This window comes from Oryzias melastigma, linkage group LG14, assembly GCF_002922805.2.
Source record: "Oryzias melastigma strain HK-1 linkage group LG14, ASM292280v2, whole genome shotgun sequence".
Taxonomy (NCBI): domain Eukaryota; kingdom Metazoa; phylum Chordata; class Actinopteri; order Beloniformes; family Adrianichthyidae; genus Oryzias; species Oryzias melastigma.
The window spans coordinates 28,718,422-28,739,257 of record NC_050525.1 but is presented as its reverse complement, the minus strand read 5'-3'; the positions used below and the strand labels follow the sequence as shown (position 1 = coordinate 28,739,257).

The following is a 20,836-nucleotide window of genomic DNA, read 5'->3' as shown; positions in this document are numbered from 1 at the left end:
GTTCCAAGGAATTTTGGCTTATTTCAATGAGAAGGACCTCGCACACTTCCAGTCCCGAAGTTCATTCACTGTAATTGTCCCTCTGTGATGAGGTTTTCTCAGAGAAACTTGATTCTGATGTGGACAGGCCACAAAAACCATTCTGTACTATCTTGCTTTTCAGACCATAAAAACACATACTAGACCAGTTGTATTTCAGAGCAGCATTGCCTTCAGCTGACATGATGTAGCAATAACTAGTGCTGTAACTGTCCCAAATTCTTCGAGAAGGTTTGTTGCACAACGGAGGAATGAGAGAAATCTGCAGGATGGTGCCTCTTCACGGCGGTGTTTATCAGAACAGGAAGTGAACAGCACAGCATTCCCTCGGTTCTGCTCAGCCATTCATCTACCCATGCTCTGATGTCATCTTGTTCACCTGAGGGAATTCCAGTCCCTTCCGCTGCCCAAATATGGCTTTCCTGACTATCAGCAACATGTGGATTGCAAAACATCGTTCTTATTTCCATTTTCTTACTTCAAACAGGTTTAAGCTTTTGTTCAGTTAACGATAAATTCTTTGTTTTTGGAGGTAACTGCGTAAAAAACCCCTAAGCTGTAAAGAATAAAATAAAACCACTATTACTGTTGTGCAATACACTGACATTAAAATGCTTACAGTAACATGTGGTCACACGTTTCTTGGCTTCCTGATACATTAATGCAACAAATGTTTTATGATGCTGGAAAAGTTTATTTTAATAAAAGTCGGTATTTTTAAATGGATAGAACGTTTTTAGTTTAAATATAAAACAAAGTTTTAACATTCTGCAACTGATAAAACTCTGAGTTTTTTTTTTTAAATAAAACAATAAATCAAAGTTGATGAGGTCTTAACAGACAGGATAAAGGTTAATGGGTGTCTGGCTCACATTTACTAACATAGTTACGGTATTTTGGGCAGATAAGAGCTCTGCAGTGGTGAGTCAAACTTCAACAGGAAGGAAGGTGTCGTCTGCATGAATGATTTCACATCAAATCTTTAACTTCATGCTTTTTCGTTAACTTGGGTCGACAGAAGCAGGATTCTCGTTCTAAATATTGACACTGTTTTGAGTTTGAATATTTTTTAGCTCAATAATAAAAAAAAACACAAAGTAACAATATTTTCTTTAGCTTTGAGTTCAAGCAGAAAGGGCAAAAAAATGAAAGAAAATGGGAAGAACCTGATCTGATTGGGCCACTTTAAGTTAAATAAAAATGTTTGAGTGATTGAAGTGTTTCAAGGTTTTGTGTTGTGTGTGCGCGCATGTGTGTGTGTGTACTCACCGACAATCCGTGGACACTGGATATTACTAAATGAGGATCAAAGGATTTAGCTGCTTTTCTTCTTCTTGCTTATTTTCCTTGAATTGGTTGAGTAATACAGCCCACAGTGAGAACGACGTGGTTAATCCAGATCAATCGGAGACTGTGAGGCTTTCCGTGTGTCAAAGCAGTCGAGGTTGATGAGTTAAAGAGTTGAAGGATCTAGAAGAAAATATTGTAAAATCCTTTCGCTCTTATCGTCCTGTATTGAAGAATCAGGTACTGTTTCACCGTTCATAGCAAATTGTGAATACATTTGTGAGTTTCTTAGTATTTTATTTCAGTTTTGAGCACATTCTTGAGTTATTTCCTGAAAGTCCCACTCTAATGTAAATTGTGTTTTTGGTGTTTTTAACACGTTCTTATTGCATTTTTCTGATAATGCAGGTCAGATATTAAGAAAATTAGGTTCAAATTTACATTTCTGAGTGTTTCTCCATTCAAATTAACGTGAATCAGGAGCTAGAGAAAAAAAAAGATTTTTGATTGATTGATTTGATTTATTTTGATCATTATTTTTAGACAATACAGAAAAAAAATCACCTAGATGTATCAAACTCAGTACAGAAATAATGAAATGCATTGATTAAAAAACACTTGATTGATTAAATAGAGTGGTTATTAAATGAAGTCAAGTAGAATTTGAGTTTTTGCTTGAACTGGAGTGAGAGAAAGATAACTTATGTAATCTCACCCCTACCGAGTTATTTCATTTTATAGTTTTGCATAGTTTTCATAATCTGGTTGGGCCGGGGGGCGTGGCCACAAGCTCTGTGCTCCGCCCCCATTCTGATACATCCACCTGCAGACAAATAGATCCATGAACGTCTTTGTTTTCCTCGTCTGAGTCTCTTCCTGTGAGAGCTAAAGACAAACACGTTAAAGCCTAAAAAATAGTCAAAACATGTCGAGAAAGAGGAATGAACAAACAAAAGAATCATTTTGAAGTCTATTATAGATGGATTTGAAAAATGCTCTTACATTTTTTTTTACAAATGCAAAAAAAGTTTCTTGCAAATGCAAAAACTCTCGTGTGCCATTTAACAGCAGGGAATATAATTTCCCAAACATTCCTTAATGCAGGGTGAAAGGGTTGCTGGAGCCTATCCCAGCTACCTCAGGATAAAAGCAGGTACACCCTGAACTGTTCATAAATCCTTCACATCGCTCTCCACCCACATAATGAGACTCCTGATTGGCTGTTCAGGACAAAGCTTTTGTCTTTCCTAATTCTCCAAAGTGGCATCAACAAAATGTTCGGTTGGAACTTAAAAGGAAGTCATAGTCCACGATGTTAAAGCAAACAGAACATCTCTGATCTCCTCTTGGCAGCTCTTTCTAAAGGCTGTCAGTGATGAGTTTTGATTGGAGGACTCTGGATGTTGATCTACGCTTTTACAGGATGTTTGAACTGCTTTTACAATCCTGGACACAGTTGTCCCACGTGGGACGATCTCCGGGAGAGTCTCATGGGTGTTCGCCGCCATTTTTCAACTGAGAGGAACATGTCAGAGCAGCATTCCTGGGTCAAAAGGTTTCCCAGGACAACAATGGAACACACGGATCCGTGTTCTGTCAGACTCAAGCGATGTTGTGGCTGAAAGGTTCTCTTTTGTTTCTCTGGATGCAGAAACAGAGCGTAAAAGACTGAGCCTCTCGCCTCCTTTGTCCCTTCTAACCACTTGAACTTGACAGTGTCTCACCTCTGTACACAGCCAGCGTAGCTGACGTAATGAGGCATAGCAGCTTTTGGAATGCTCGGATCAATTCTTAAGCTCCTTCCCTAAAGAAAGGTAAACAAGCCTCCACTTGAGGCATCATTCTGGAGAACAATTGGACGTTGTTCACGGGTTCCTCCTTGAGTCAATACGAGGCCTCCGCGTCCAAACAGCCAATCTGACGGCCATGTTTCAACACACCCACCATTCACTGCCAGCTACGCACAATAGCCATGGAGAAACTGCCTGATTATCACCTGGATTAGTCATCGTTGTCATAACAACGTCAATACTATCACGTACATGGTCCAATACCTGCTAATTATTACTATAATGTCAATAAATCAAAGTTATTCGTGTATTTTGACCACCACCTCCCCATTTTCCCATGATCCCACAGCAGCGGCGTCTGCATGATGGCGGATAATCCCGGGTTTTTCAGCAGGTTGCCTGAATGCCCATTCAGTGCGTGTAATGTCTCGAGCCGTGTTTGAGTAAGAAGCTTTCTATGCTGACAGCAGCCGGGATTTATGACCCTGTTTAAGCTCTGCAGAACAAAACTCTCCCACCGAAGGGATTGTGTAAATTTCCAAACAAACCTGATTCAGAAAAGAAAACAAAAAAAAATCTAAGACTGCAGGAATAAAGAGCAAAACCAAGTATTTTGTTGACAATCTGTAAAGTGTGTTCTTAAATCTGTAGTTAAAACTTTTTTCAGCTATGAACAAGTTAAATGACCAAAAAGGATTCAAACCTTCCTGTTTTTTTATGGTTTCATGTATTTGGGTAAAAAGCTGATCCGCCCTGCCTGCTGCATCGAGGAAACTGGTTCTTTCACAACTACAATCAGTCACATGAAATAAATAACGGCGAGTTTTTGTCACGTCTATGAAGGAATGTAGGTCCATTCTTCTGAGTAGAAATGTTTCATATGAGCATTAAAGACTCAAAAATGTTGCTTTGGGTCTTTTTAACATAGTGGGGTTTTTCTGATGAATTATTTATTTATTCAAATTAAATCAAGAGCGGATGAAAAAACACTATTTGATAAAGGTTGTTTTTGTGACGCCCAAAATACTCCCAATCTGTCGGCTCCGCCCCAATCTGATGCAGACTAATAGATCCATGAACGTCTTTGTTATCCTGGTCTGAGCTGGAATCTGGATCAGAACCGGACGACTGGATAGAAGCGATATTGCTGCCATTTTTGTTACACCGCTAATGTTAGCTTAGCGGCTGTAAGCTAGCGGTAGGACACATAAACTCAATGGAGAGGGGAAGTGGGGTGGGTTTTTTCTGCACCGACAGTCTCGACGATGAACTACTGCCCCTCTATCCAGCGGGATTGTCCCCGCCAAAGGATAATCGGCGGCCTGGGCCCCCCTAACACCCCGCCCGCTGGGCAATCCCATTAGCCACCGAGACCAGAGACCACCACAGGGACCCTCAACGTCAGAGGGGGACACAGAGAGTGCAAGCTACAGCCCACACAGAAGAAAGGCCCCCCAGCCATGCCAAGGCTCCCCCAGGAGTTCTGGGCATCTCCCCGCCCTCAGGCACAAGCCAGGGACCCCCAAAGGAGACCCGCCCCACACTCCAGCCAACCACCCGCTCACCCCACGGGAGGTCTACGAGAGATGGAGGCGGGGGCCACCGACCAGGCTCCCCCACTGATGGCATTCTGGAGAGGTCCACGCTCAAGGCCAAGGACCAGAACCACCTCCACAGGGTCCTCCCAGGCTCAGATGGGATGTGACCCCCAGAGAACTCAGGGAACCCTGAGAATGGAGAGAGCGCCGCCGGACCCGAGAAGCCAGCTTTCTTTAATGACCTCAGACTGATCCAAATCATTCTCACTTTGTTTTGGTGTTAAAAGTTTTAGTTTGACTTATTTTAGACCAATCAAAAGTCGTAGCAAAACTATGAAAGTTTTGTCAGCAGAGGAAGAACCTCGACTGAGAATCATGTTTTATCCATTTATTGTTTAGCGGGACGGCAGTGAAAAACCAAAGGAGTTCAGAAAACAAACAAACTTTTGTTTTGTTTGAATCTTAAGTGCATAAATGTTCAGGACTCCAGATTTTCTGTTCAGATAACATTGTGTCACCAGGAGATTGGCACATGAAAAGTGTTTCACCACAACCGTCGAGATTTCTCCTGAAGGACTCATTTCATCAGAGCCTTTCTGATCAGACCTCACATGTCAGTGCAGCTCTTATTCTCAATAAAACCTTCCAGGCGAGCGTCTCAGCTGCTGATTCAAAGGAAACGGACCTCAGAGAGTCAATGAGTCAGTTATCAAGCTCTCTGCAAACTTAAGCTTTGTTTTATAAAAGAGATCCCACTGTCTTTCTTTCAAAAATGCTACAAATTAATTACATATTTCTTGAACATTATTACTCAAAATGTGTCTAATCTTTTCTGGGTAAAAACACAGGGAGGTTTCAGCAAAGACTTTAGTTTGACCTAAATAAGGATGTATTCCGACCGGACACATTTGGTCCACTTGAAGTGAACCAGAGTTCATTTCCCCTGAATTTTCAGTCTAAAAGTGGACCCTGGTCCGGGACCAGGAACCAAGCGCTCTTTGACCCATCTTTTGAGGAGGTCTCGGAACGTTTCCAGTCGGACTGAATTTCAGTTCGCTCTGAAATTCCTCAGTCTGAATACGATCTGTGCTCGGACCACAACAACAGCCAAAATGGCCACCGGGGGCGTGAAACCTTTAGCGCTAAAAGAGCCACTCAAGTCAAGTTCTTATTCCCATCTGGAGCCACAAAGTCGTCCTTCACCCTTAGAAAACAAATATATATATAAAATAACTATAAATAATGATAACTATAAATGAAGTTCTTTTTGGGAAAGAAATAAAAAACTGCTTTTTTCCCTAAAATATGCAATAACTTTTAATGGAGGCTCAATCCCTTTCAAAATAAAAGACTCTGTATCACATGGGATCATCACAACGCAGCAAATAATGATAGCAGTGAGTTAAAAATACAGTTTATTCTTCTGTCTATGATGCATCTCTGCCAGAAATGTGTAAACCAAACTAAGCAAAATTAAATGAGAGCTAATTAAGTGAAACTTATTGTTTTTTTTTAGTCATAAATTTTGCTTAAAAATACCAAATCCACTTTATGATCTGGTGCGTCTTAATTAGGAATTCTACAAATTGATTTTCTGTGGCAAACAGCGCTCGAAAAAGTGGACATTTTTTAGTTTGGTGAACTTTGAGAACTGCTTGGTGGATTGCTGGAGCATTATGGGTAATGTAGTCAGGAGCCTCACAAGTGATAGAAGAAGAACAAATGTGTTTACTGTATATAGCACTTTTAACAAGTAAAAACCACAAAGTGTTTTACAAGACATGATTAAAACGCAATGCAAATGTAATAAATTAGGATTAAATGAATAAAACAACATAAGTAAAAATAGAATGAATGTAAAAACAAGTAAACAAGTGTCAAACAGATAATGGTGAACTAAAACGTCCGTCTGAATAAAATGATATGAACTGTCCTTCAATTGTTTGCGAAAGAGTTGACTTTTTTTACTTTACAAACACTTTTTAAAATTAAAATCTTTTTATTTTTTTTACCAGAGAGCCACAATAGAGGATAAAAGAGCCACAAGAGGCTCTGGAGGTATAGCTGCTCATCAGTGGACAAACGTGAAGCAGCGATTCAACAGCAGCTCATTGAAATGCGGTTGGATGAACGCGGCTCATTTAAACTACTTTTAACATGATCCACAGTGATTCTCCTAAAAACCTGTCAGAGACACTCATCAGCGTTCCTCGTAGCGTCCTCCGTAGCCGTCTTAAAGTTTCCCTCCACCGTACCAAAGCAACAATAAAAAATGTTGAACCCGATATAGACATTAGAACTCGACCAGCAAGGTCAAAAGTTAAAATAAGTGAACTATCCTGGCAAGTATTTGCAAAGTGCACTTCCACCATCTTTCTGTTTTTGTTTTGACCCGCCCCCACAACGACTGACCAATGACTGAAGAGATCTTTAGTCACATGGTTTTGTTTACAAGCTTTAGATCGAAACAGAAATCTCTGGTAGATCCCAGACTGAATATTAGGGTGTGTATCGCTCACACGATTCGATACTCATCTCGATACAAGATCCACGAATCGATGCATAAAAGATTCAACCGACTTTTACCAAAAACAATCAAATCTAGATATTTCTTACTCATTTGAAAGAGAAATTATTCAGGAATTGACTTGGAAGAAGCAAGCTTATGATTAGACGTCTCTTTTTGCATCGCATGAATATAAAAAACAAAGATGATAGAAAGAAAATGGAAGAGAAACTGTAGTTTGTTAGAAATTGATTATTTACATTTAGATTATTTTAATACCTTGTAATCAACTCCCACTGCCTAACCAATGAATATCTAATATTTTTTACATCCCTTGTGAATACAGATCAAACTCAAGGTTCAGGACTCAGATTTTTTTTCCAGATTTTATTTATTTTTTACAAAAAATAAAAATAGTTAAAGAAATACATAAAAATGTAGGTGCAGGAAGAGGCAAAAAAAAACCCATATGGGAGAGCATCTACCTAATACAACTTTAAAATTAATATATTATACAATTTTACACATTCACAATTATACACTTTGCACATCTTACAAAACCAAAAGAAAACATTTACATTTCATGATACAATAATTTTGTTATCAATTATTTTATCATCAATCCAAAACACATCATTATCCCAGTCTGAAGACACCCTTAAACTTTTAAAAATGCAGATTATTCATCTCTGCTAACTAAGTAAAAGCATTCAAGGATAAAGACGAGCTTAAGTTGGTGTGACACTCAACATGTTCCTGCTTCGGTTGGAATTATCATGATGAGTTTGTAAAACGCGTTCCACCTTCAAGACCTAAAGTGTTTCACAGTTTATGTTTAACGGGGAAACAGCAGGTTCAGTGTTCTTATATCGAACCAGCGGTCAGCCGCTCCACCACAGTGCCACAGCCTCCTCCATCAGTAGTTTACTTCTCTGAATTAAGACGTTTGTTTGATCAGATCTCACACAGGGTTTGAAATTGTCCCTCATGCATCTTCAGAACCCGCTGTATTCCCATTGAGGTCACGGGGTTGCTGGAGCCTATCCAGCATGTTGCAGGGTCACACATGAACACCTAAGAGCAGATTAGAGACGCCAATCCTCCTGTGAAGTGTGTTTTTCAACTGGCAGGAGTTACCGGTGGAAACCCACACATCCAAACTTTATGATCCAGCCGGGATTTGAACCAGGGACTTCTTGAGAGTGCTAACCACTGCACCACATCGCCGCTCATTTGAAATGTTTTATTTTACAACAAGACTTTCCTCTTAGATAAGATAAAATTCTTAAATCGATGCAAACTTCAGCGTTAGAAGTAAAATGTTGTAAAATGTTGATCTTTAGGCGGCGCAGTGGTGCAGTGGTCAGCACGTTTGAGGAGTGACAGAATCTCTGGGTTTTCCTGGACTTTAAAATTCCTTTCTTCTTTGAATTTGTTTGATGTAGTGTTTGTGGTTTGGAAGTATTGCTCGTGTAAATTGTGAGTTCATGTTCGTGTGATTCTGTGACGGTTTGTAAAAAGTCGAGTTCTGAGGAACAGAAACTGGTTTGTCTTCTGAGTCTCCAAAAACTCAATTAGCGGAATGATTCTCCGCTTTTGGAGTCCTGTCACCTCGGATGAACTTCTTCACCAGTTTGAACGCACAACTCCAACTACAATTCAATGCCCTTTAAAATCCCAGATGAAAACTGTTTTCAGATTTTGTGAATGTTTGTGACAGAAGTTTTGTCATCACGTTGCATAACTGAACAGACTGGACTTGAGCGTTTTCTTTAAGTGTGTTGTAACCGGCGTCCTGAAGCCTCGTCCTCGTCTGCCCCCGGCGTTTATCACCAGGCTTCTCACTGAGACGTGAAGACGGCGCCGGAATGTGGAGTTTCCAGTTGTTTTCAGGCTGAGAAGCTTCACCTGCTGGTTACACGGTAAAAGATAAAACCGTCAAAACCAGAAAAACGCCGGCCGGATTCATGGCGGATTTTACGTTGAGCGTCTTTCAAAAGAAAAACACTTTTATTTAAGTCTCTATTAAATATTACAAGGATATGATCCACAAAACCAAATTGTTTTAGTTCTTTCTCAGAGTTAATCGATCCATGGTGATCTGTGGTGATCCGTGGTGATCCATGGTGATCCGAGGTGATCCTGGAGCTAAACAAAGAGTTATCTGTCTTTAAGCCTTAAAAGAATTCCTGAGATGGAAAAACAGACGTTTCTAAAGCTCCTACAGCAGCATTTCAACATTTCAGACCAATGATTCATCAGGACGTCTTTGCATACATTTGATTTGTTTTTTTGTTTGTTTTTAAATTTTCCACCATCTTTAATCTTTTTAATATTTCAGAAAACAAACACAGGAAGTTCCTGTCTGAGTGAAGCAGAAATGATCTCTGACATCCTCCGGAGCCTGACGTGGGACGGCCCACTTTGACCCGAGTTCTCACCTTCATGACACTCCAAAGATGGGCAACTGGGCGGGGCTAATGGAGTCCACCCAAAGGACCCACCCACCTGCCAATCCAGAACAAACATGTCTCTAATAATACAGAAACTTTAAGGCACGTGTGTCAAAGTCGAGGCCCGGGGGCCGAATCCGGCCCCCTGGGTAATTCCATCCGGCCCTACAGCACATTTTATTGTAGTTATTTAAGGCCCGATGTTATCATTTCTAACTTGTGCAATACATTTTTATGGAGAGTAAAATATTGAAAGTTATTTAAGGTTTAAGTTGATTTATTCTGGAATAATATTCCTGCCTTTTTGTTATTCATAATTCTGTTAAAAAGTTACGGTTTGAAGTTTTTAAAATTAGCATTCTGTTAGCTTTTTGGACTATTTTGGCATTTACTACAATTGTTTAAGTTATTTTGGAGTTTGGTTAATATTTCAGCTACATGCTAGCTGTTTTGGCTAAATTAAGTTTTTTTTATGACATTTAGCTAATATTTTAGCTGGCTATCAGTTTCAGTGTTTTCAGCTATTAGCTTCAACAATTTCAGCTATCAGCTTTATCATTTTCAGCTATCAGCTTTAGCCTTTTTTAGCTATCAATTTCAGCATCTTCAGCTCAAATTCAGCTTACAGCATTTACACTAGCATTATCACAGGTAATACTATATATTATTTTTAAAAAGTTACTTTTTTGAAGTTTTAAAAATGTAGTTTTGGTGTGTTCAATAAATATTTATCCTTCTCGGCGCGCAGCCTAAGTTGTATTTTGGATTTTGGCCAATTGAGTTTGAGCTTTTAGACATGAATAGATGCTGCATTTTTTCTTGTACAAATTCTTTGTCTCAAAGTCGTTTTTTCAACTCAAGAAATCAAACAAAACTGCATTTGCTTGTATTTTAGGATTTAATACAATGATAAACTTTAACTCTTTTGACATTTATTCATGCAAACATTCATCAAACCACTTTGGTTCCAAAATTATTTCAATTTACGATCAACTCAAAAGCAGAATCCTATTTTTTACAGTTGGAAGTAATTCGGGTTAAATTTGTCCTGCTGAAATCGATCAGCCAATACTAAGGAAGAGTTTTTAGAGAATAAAACAAACGTCTGTGTTTCTTTGAGACACTCTTCGGCGCTCCGCTCAGGTTCATGACCTTGGCTTTGTTTGGCCCCAAGCTGCAGCATTCCAAGAAAAACACCAAACTGGATCATTTGCTGCACTTTAGTGTTGTATGTTTTGGCCTCTGGCTCCAAGAGTATCACGCCCTCAACTCTGATTTTCAAAAAGAAAGACATTTTTTTAAACTATTGTTCATTATGTGAACTCAAAGAGAGAGTTTAAAAGTAGAGAAAAATCAAAATGTGTTTGAACCTTTTTGGCTAAAAATGTAAAATACTTTTTTTTTTTTTAACTTCTTGTGTTTTTTTGTCAAACACGTTCAAGATTAAGTAGAATAAAAATGTTCCACTCTTTTTTATTTATATACCTTTTGCTTTGTCCACCTCTTTATACAGTCGTTTTCCTAAAAAAGATTTAGCACATAACGCTAAAGTCCGCTAGCTTGATGCTAACGTTCAATAGAATTTCCCATAGAATGGCTAATGCTAACGCTCAGTTGACCAAAAAAAATACATTGCTGATTAAATGAACATCTTTATTTACTCACAGGCATTAATTTTCCAAACTCTTTTAAGGAAATAATTTTAAAGTAAGTATCTGTGGTCTAAAACTTTGTTTTTTTCCCCCTTTATACTGTCGTCTTCTTCTTGAATGAAGTGTACTTCTATAGCACGATCGACACCTAGTGGCCAAACTGAGACGTCCTCCAGGAGAAGCAGAACAATGTTTATAATGTTAATGAACATTTTTGTTACAACTTCCAGACCGGTCAATTTTGACCGGGAACACTAAAGTAGGGGGCTGAATGCGAACACGACCGGAGGGTTAATATGTGAACCGTATCAGATTAATATAAATATATTCAAATTAAATAGTAGATTTTTAATGTATTTCTAAACAAATGTGTATAAATTTGTAAACTTTGAATTGAATTGAATTGAGAAATTGAAAGAACTGAAAAAAGTTGGAATTAAATCGAATTGTTTCTGGAAGTTATAACCGATACCAGCCCTACCGAACAGAATAAACATTTATTGAACACTCTAAAACTTTTTTTAAAACTTTAAAACCATAACTATTTAACAAAATTATCAACTAGATATATACAGTGGCATTAGTGTGAATACTGTAAGCTGAATTTGGCCACTGAAAACGCTGAAGCTGATAGCTGAAAACGCTGAAGCTGATAGCCAACTAAAATATGAACTAAATGCCATATTATCCTAAAAACAAAAAAAAAGGTTAGCCAAAACAGCTAGCATGTAGCTGAAAAAAAATCTACACTTCAAGATTGACTAAAAACAGAAAAAAGTCTAAATCAGCTAAACCAACTAGCATGTAGCTAAAATATTAGCTAAACACCAGAACAGCCTAAAAAAGACTAAATTAGCCAAACCAACTAGCATGTAGCTGAAATGCTGATGACACAAGTACAGTGAGCACTGGAAAAAATCTCAAAGAAGTTATAAAAACTGTAAATACAGAATTAAGGAAACTAAAACAATGGTTTGATATAAATAAACTCTCACTCAATGTGGCGGCAGTGGCTCAGGTGGTAGAGCGGGTCGGCCAATGATCGAAGGATAGGCGGTTCGATTCCGGCTCCCGCCAGCCAAGTGTTGTGTCCTTGGGAAAGACACTTAACCCTCCTTGCCTCCAGTGTGGCTCCACTGGTGTGTGGATGCGTATGAATGTTCCGGTGATGGTCAGAGGGGCCGTTGGCGCATACTGGCAGCCACGCCTCTGTCAGCCTGCCCCAGGGCAGCTGTGGCTACAATAGTAGCTTACCGTCACCAAGTATGAATGAGGTGTGAATGAATAATGGATATACAATGTAAGCGCTTTGAGCGTCTGGAAAAGCGCAGATAAATCTAATCCATTAATGTCAACAAAACAAAATACATGACTTTTGGAAATTGTCATATTCCTGCAGATTTAGAAATCGAAGTTGTTATAGACAATAGCGTGATAGAAAGAGTAACTGAAATCGAGTTCCTCTGAGTCATCATGGACCACAAAATGAGCTGGAACCCACAAATAAAGCAAGTCAGAACCAAAATGACCAAAGGCATTGCAGTGTTGGGAAAAACACCTCATACACTCACTTATACTAATAAACTCATTAATAATATTACCATATTTAGAGTACAGTGTTGAAGTTTGGGGAAATACTTACAAAACGAATTCACAATCTCTGTACATATTACTGAAAAAAGCTGTTGGAATAGTTCATGGTGTGGATTATGGAACACATAATAAAGTCTGGTTTATTAAAACTATGGGAACTAGAGAAACTTCAAACAGCCCTCATTATGTTTAAAGCCAGAAACAACTTACTCCCATTAAACATACGACAGATGTTCAAGGACAGAGATGGAGGTTACCATCTAAGACAAAGAACCCTTTCCTACCGCTACCTGTGTGTCCGGTGTGAACGTGCTGAACGTTCATAAAACCTGCAGGTCTTTGAACGCATCACTGACAGGTTCCTTAAAGGATTTGTGGAGAATAAAAAGATCAAATCTGTAAGACACGTCTGCGTCTCACCTACAGGTTATATAAGTGCTCACTACGACCTGTCACCCGCAGCATACCCATAGAAAAATGTAGATGGACATTTTCTCTCTAGAGGTTCAACGACCTCGATTGTTCTTGCGGGTCACCTGTGCTCCGTACCTGTAAGGACAGTTGTGTTGAAGGTTTTTTTTGATGTTTTTTGTTCCATATTCTCCACGTGTTTCTGTTAATCTAATTTAATTCGAATCATTTCCACCTAAATATGTTTGAGCTTTTATTGAGTTTTGCATAATTTCCTATTTTTGTACAGACTGTTGGTTAAAAAACAGAATTTGTATTTTTTCATGTTAACTAAATTAAATAAAAGTTTTGCCGGAGAAATTTGCATTTAATGTTTATTTTTGTTTTGTTTGACTATGTGTGATATGCAAATGTTGACGTAGAATTTGACTTAAACATTTACCTGCAAGAGTGAGAACAGGTGAACTCAGTGTTTTATTAGAAGCAGATTATTTCTAACCTTATAAATATTTATGAAAAATGAACGATAACATTCTTTGTAATCGTGTGGACTTTATGTTTACTGACAGGTTTTTTCTTCCACTCTTCCAGGTGTTTCTCTCCTTTCAGGCAGGTGAGTCCCGCCCCCTGACAGATGATTGGCTGCCATGCTCTCCTCTGATTGGTTTTCACACACCTCTCCTCCAGGTAAAATCTACCTGCGGACTCAGAAGCTACAGGAGGGCTGTGGATTACGTCAGGTCTCCGCAGTCCCGCTCCTTTCCCGACCAGAATCCCTTATGTGCATTCATCGACATCATTGATCAGTGAAGTATTGATTGCGATGGCAGCCAGTGTAGGACTACCCATGAACCCGCCGCACGCGGCGGAGGAGCGCGCGGTCTTCGCGCAGCTGAAGCCCGTCAGGATGTCGGGAGCGGACGGAGGCGAGGACGCGTCCGTGTTCGAGGACGTCAAGCCCGGGGTAAGAGGCGCCGCCGGCCCGCAGCTGCGGCCTTTTGCACGAAAACCTCCGATTTCTTCTGGTTTACAGCCGTACTGCCGCGGGGGAAAGAGGGAAAAGCCTCAGTGGAATACCTGTGAGGGCAGTCAGGCAGGTTAAAGTCCTAAAATGACACCTGACAGGTGAGCGAAAGCAGGTAAAGTTCACCTGTTTACTGCTCTCTGCCTAAATAGGGGCCGTTTGCAACACAAATACTGCAGGATGTCAATAAAGTCAGAGTTTTAACACAAATACATGAGCTCCTTCAGCTCAGTTTTAGATTAGTTTTGCTTTTTCTTAATTTTAAATAAAAAAAAAAATTCGATCAATAAAATGCAAAGAAATAGAAATATCAGGATCCAGTTTTGCAGAAATCCTCTGAAAACCAGAAGGTGCAGGACATTCAGGTGGTTCTGGAAGAGTCCAATCCGTTTGGTTCTGGTGAAACATGTGGTTCCTCCAGAAACTGAAAGTCTGGATTCCTGCAGGCTGTTTGGTTGAACAGGTATCCCGTCCCGCCACGTGCGTGCATAGGGTGTCAAACTCAATCTCACTCACAGGGGGCCAAAATCTATCAAAATCCAAAACTCACCTTAGGCCGAACAGGATAACATTTATTGAACACTCCAAAATGACATTTTTAAAACTTTAAAAGCGTAACTTTTTAACATAATATACAGCATTAATAATGCTAGTGTGAATGCTGTAAGCTGAATTTAGCGCAGCTAGTGCTGATAGCTGAAGATGCTGAAATTGATAGCTAAAAATGCTAACCCTGATTGCTGAAAATGCTGAAGTTGAAAGCCAGTTAAAATATTAGCTTAATGCCAAATTAGCAAAAAAAAAAAACATGTAGTGTGTAAATATTAGTCAAACTCCACAAAAAACAATTTAGAACCTAAAAAACTTCTTTTTTAAAAAGCCTAAATTAGCCAAAACGGCTAGCATGTAGCTGAAATGCTAGCAAAAAAAACGTAGTAAATACCAGAATAGTCCAAAAATCTAGCAGAATGCCAAGTTTTAAAACTTTAAAACCGTAAATGTTTGATATAAATATGAATAATAAAAAGACAGGAATATTATTGTAGAATAAATAATCTTAAACCTTAAATAACTTTCAATATTTTACTCTCCATAAAAATATTTTCTGTTAAAAGTATACAAGTTAGAAATGACAACATCGGGCCATTGATGACGATAAACTAAAATGATCTGGAGGTCCGGATAGAGTTACCCGCCTGGAGGGCCGGATCCGGCCCCCGGGCCTCATCTTTGACTTTCTCCCCAATCATGACTGGTGCACGGGTGTCACGTGTTGCACCTGCATGCAGCACAAAGCATCAGTTATGGAGTGGCCTGGATTTTTATGCAAACACAGAATGAAAGGAGTCACGTGCTGGAGCTGTTTTCAAACGGCTTTTTGGGCTTTATTGTCTGTAAAGAAGCTGCTCATTAACTCTGAGCAGCGAGCAAACACGTCTCCGTGTTATAGTCGGCGTTTGGGATCCGGCTGCAGGACCAGTTTGGGTTCTATCTGACATCCAGAACCCTCGTCGGTTCTCGCCGCTCGCTCGCTCTCTCGACCGACTTCCTGCCGGTTTAATGTGGGACATGGGGGGCCATAAAAGAATTTTACAGCCTCATCTGCGTTGTGCGTTCATGAATCACCTCTGTGTAACGCTGAAAACCTGAACCCACGCAGAGCAGCAGTTTCTCCTGCCAATGATTAACCCATGCATCATAATAGCCACTATTGACTCAAAAGGTTATGCATGTTTAAGTGCGTTCTAAGTGTTTTTACATGTTTGAAAAGGAGCCGATAAACGCCCCAAACACAAACCTTTGATATTTTCTTCAATTGAACTTTATTGTTGGTGATTTTCTGAAGGTGAAATAACCTGCTTGTCATTGCTGGAACAGGCTATGCTTATGCAAAACGTGAGCACCAAGAAGTCGGGTTAGGTGAAATACTAACCCTTCAGGCAAATGTTTTCAGCAGCAGCTGAAGTTTGGCTTCAGTTTTTGCTTTGATTTTGAACCAGGAGTCGTCCTAATGCTCCAGTGAAAGTTTGTTTTCCCGTCCTGACGTGGCCCCTCGCGTGATGGTGGCGTTTTAAAGAGCAGCTCCGTCAGCGGAGTCTTCTGCCGCATGTTGCCCGACCTGTCTGAGCAGGGCCCGCATCGGAGGAGACGCAGAACCAAACGCGGCCTCCTCGTGGGAAAGTGGAGCCGCAGATGCCAGGATGCTGTCATCGTCATTCCTGTTCTGTGACAGTCGTCACATAGTGGCGTTTGGTTAAGGACGACTCCGCGTCACTTTTTGACGATTTGGGTCCGCGGTACCAGATGTGGTACTGGAAGCAGACTGCCCCTTGGAACACGTCCCGTACTGGTACCCTAACCCGGCACCAGACGCAGTACCGCCCCCGAACCGGTACAGGGTTAGGGCACAGATACTGGGTTTGGTATCAGTACTGGATGTGACTAGTTCTGGTTTTACAGACCTGTGTCAAAAAGTGACGAGGAAGGGTCTTTAACCAAACGTCAGCATGTGACGAGTTGGGGAAGACGATGTTGACCAACAATGCTTCTCCAGTTTTTGGTTTTAAGGATTATTTTTTAATTTCAGCATAAATTACAAAAAATAGGAATTGCAGTTCAAGAGAGATCTCCTCTCATTAGCTTAAAAGACATAATTTCGTCTATTTCTCTAAAGAAAATATTCAGTACTTTAAATATTTTGACATTTTTCTTTCTCGTTCACCATTTCAAAAACAGGACTTTAGTTGTCAAAGATCGGATGTTAGAAATGCGACTAAACTCAGATTCCCAGAGCAGCAACATCTCAATTACTAGACTTAAAATTTGCTAATCGCTAAGAGTTTGAATGTTTAAAAAAATAAATAAATAAATAAAATTCAGGTTATATTTTTAAAAAAAGGAGCATCTCACCAGCATAATAGAAAACATCAAATCCCAGTTTATGTGAACTTGCATAGCAGATAAGCTGATATTTTTTTTTTTTTTAAATAGTTGTTTGATGTTTTTGAACAACCCAATAAGATCACATTCAGACTTTGAATTCAAATTCTGAATCTCAAGATTTCTGAGATCCGGTGAAATAATTGTTAGTTTCTGCTGTTAACCCTGTAAAACCCACTGAATCAAATAATAGGAAAAATGAACATTTTTGGAGATTTAGATGTTTATTTTAAACCCTTTGATAATGATATTATCATTTTTAATGAGATCTACAGTAGATCGTATCGATTATAATTTGAGCGATTTAGTGAGTTTTAACTCACAATGTTCACCTAAGATGTCAAAATATTTACATGAGAGTTCTGGAAAAAAAACACCTTATTTACCCACCACCTCACATGTGATCCACACATTTGTGATATGTAGGGCTAACTGTATAATTACTTGGGCCAGGAATCAATTTAAAAAAAGTAACTAATTAATTGCAAATGTGGAAAAAAAAATGTTGTTTTAGTTACAGCATTTGCTGAAATATAAAAAAAAGTTGGAAATATTAGCTCAACTTTTTCCCGCCGAAGGTTTCAGGTAAGCAGCCATTTTGAAATGGGGCCTTCTACTGCCCCTAGTGGAGTGATGATGAACTACAGGACAGAATACGAGTTATGCATAATTCTAAGGAAAGTATGGATAATACTAATATAATCAAATATGATCCAAATGGTTAAAAAGGGTTAACTTTGGCTACATTCAGCTTCAGCCTCTGTTCAGCGCCACCATGTGGAGCCATGACGCAACAACACTTAACAGCATATACCAGTAATGCTGAATTGACAGCAAAATAGTTAAAAACGAGTTCTTCTTGTTCTGAATCATTTGGGTTTGACCCGTGTCCTTTGTTGGGCCGATCCGCTGTAATTCTGTGATTGATGCTTTGGAATGTTGAAGCATGTTGTGCAATAATTATAAGGGTTTCACTTGTAACAGAATAATTTTCCAGCTCGGTAAATGAGCTTTGATGTGCCGTCTTGAGCTAAAGTTAAGTTCAAATGTCAATTTTTAACAGGAAACGTGAACTGTGAAGCATTCTCAAAATATTTGCTAGTTAACTTTGTGCATAAAATCTTCAATTCTTACTCTAAAATACTCAGGAAGGAAGTTTTAGGCTTAATTTCTTTATATATGTCTACAAGAACATGTTAAAAAAAGTTTCTTTGGAGTGGATCTTTAACCCTTTAACTACCTGCTAAACATTTGGAAAATATGTTTTTGAAAATAAGGATTTTGTGTTTGACTTCCTAAGGTATGGAGCTCCTAAAGAGACATTAAAGAAAAAAGAAATTCAATTTGAAAAAAAATGTTTTTTTCCAAAAATCGAAGAAAAAAAAAACTAGTCACTAAGTGGTGCGCACCTGTTAGTGACTAGATTTTATTTTTTTAGTTTAATTTTTAGATATTTTTTTTTCAAATACTAACCAGAACATTTTATTTTTCTAAAAATTGAAGTAAAAAAAAAATTCTGCATGTAATTTGTGCGCACCAGTTACCATCCAGATATATATATTTTTTACTTCAATCTTTATAGAGCCCCTATTTTTTTCTTTTGAAAAATAATACATTTATATAGAATTTTTATTTTTTTTTTTTACTCGCTTTTTTTTCTTATTTTAATGTCCCTTTAGGGGCTCCATATAATGACAATTGTTTTGTTTTCTGGGTAGTTAAAAGACTTTATAAACACCTGAAACCTCTAAATATTTCTCCAAACTTTAAGGAGTAAAACTGAACAAGTTGGAACAGAATTGCTGCTTCCTGAACAAACGTTGTCACTGATTTGCTGATGAAACGGCTGTCATCTTTGCTGCGCATCAAAGCCTCCTGAAAGCCCCTCCAAAGCTCAGCTTCTCACGAACGTCTTTCCCTCGTGAACCAATCCGGTCCAGTCGTCTGAATGACGGCAGCCGGACTGAGAGCAAAAGTTTCCAGAGATTCCTCAGCCGTTGGATCACCTGTGGTTACCTGACGGCTGGAGTTACTCTGTAACTTCAGGGCGCACCGATCGCCGTGCCGCCGGCGGTCACGCCCAGGGATTCTTGGAGAAATGATTTGCCCCCCAAACCTCTTTTTCCTGCATTTTTGTGGGTGTTTTCAGGTTGTTTCATGTTGTCATGGTTTCGTGACCCCCTCCCATACAGACGTTACTCATGCAGTCGAGGTTTGCAGTGGTTGTGGTTTAAATAATGATTTGACTTCCAGGACAAACAAACGCAGCAGATTTGCATGAAAGCAAGTGTCTGACGGCGAGCCGAGACTCGCCGGCAAACTGAGGCAGGAAGTGGCTGCCAGAGCGCCAGAACAATGATTTTACTCACTCGTCGAGAAGAATAAAAGATTGGATTAGTTCAAATGATGAGCAGATGATGGTGTCAATGAGGAGAAATCCGGTCTTGAAGTTGAACTTGGTCCAGTTTAGGGTCGATGACACGCAACATCTTAATTTATGTCGTTGTTCTTGAAGCCTCAGTGCAGGTCTGGAAGTACTATGTTTTCTTAGCACGATGGCGGCTCAGATGTCCCGTTTTGTCTCCACTGTTTGGTTGCAGAACCAAACACTGCGACAGATTTCTGCAGCCGCTCCTTAACACCCAGAATGTTTCTGTAAATTAGACTTAAAACCGCATTTCTGAGTCTTTCTTTATTCAAATCTTTGTGAATCAGGAGCTGACAAAAAAATTCAGTTTGAAAAAGATCGTATTTGTGACAGAAAATACTCTGGGTGGGGCCACAAGCTCCTGGCTCCGCCCCATTTTCATGCAGACAAATAAATCTTCGTTTTCCTCGTCCGAGCTGGAATCCGGATCTAAACTGTTGCAATGCTAATGTTGGGTTGTGGCTGAGGGGCTATAAGCCAGCAGGAGAACACGTAACGGTCCAGTAGCCCCGCCCACAACTCAGAGGTGAATTTCTAATGCCGCTCTGCAAAAACTATGTCCCAGAAAATGACGTCATCATAACCAAAAGAAGAGACGGGTGAAATATTGGTGCCAGTATCGGTATTGGTCGATATTTACATCATTTGACTTTATTGGTTAAAAAAATCCCCTGATAATGTTCTTTTTCACTTTATTTTGACATGGGTGCTTGTTCCTAATAGATCCTTGGCAATGGAAAGCTTATGTATACAGTCATAGTCAGTAATTGTTCTGTTTTATATTTTATATTTGATAGAGATACATGTTGTTCCTGATAGATCTCTGACATTAGAAAGTTTATGATTCACAGCCATATTTAATCATCAGTAAATGTTTTTGGATATATTTTCACTTTGTTCCTATGAGATTCCTTGCTGTATGTTTAATAAAGTCAAGTATAATGTGATTTTATAGTGAAGAAAAGTTGTTTATTTCTTAAATACACTTAAATATCGGTACATACTAATAATAATCTATAATATCAGCCCCAAAAAACGATATCGTTCTACATAACGCTTTGAAAACAGGTCAGAAGATGATGGGAGGAGGAATGTGGATTTGGACTCCTGAACCTTCCGGGTCTTCTCGGTGTTTGTAGCCGTTTGTGTTTTAGTTCATTATTCTGTTGGAAAAG

The 20,836-nt window shown here is 39.2% G+C and overlaps 1 protein-coding gene across 1 annotated transcript in view; it reads left to right on the top strand.

Moving 5' to 3' along the window:
- The first annotated feature begins 13,959 nt into the window (after positions 1 to 13,959).
- klf5l (Kruppel-like factor 5 like) overlaps positions 13,960 to 20,836 on the top strand; it is a 22,419-nt gene continuing 15,542 nt past the window's right edge. Inside the window, exon 1 of the mRNA XM_024266831.2 lies at positions 13,960 to 14,233. Coding sequence (XP_024122599.1) covers positions 14,093 to 14,233 — 141 coding nt within the window. The 5' untranslated portion in view covers positions 13,960 to 14,092. The remainder of the gene's footprint in view (positions 14,234 to 20,836) is intronic.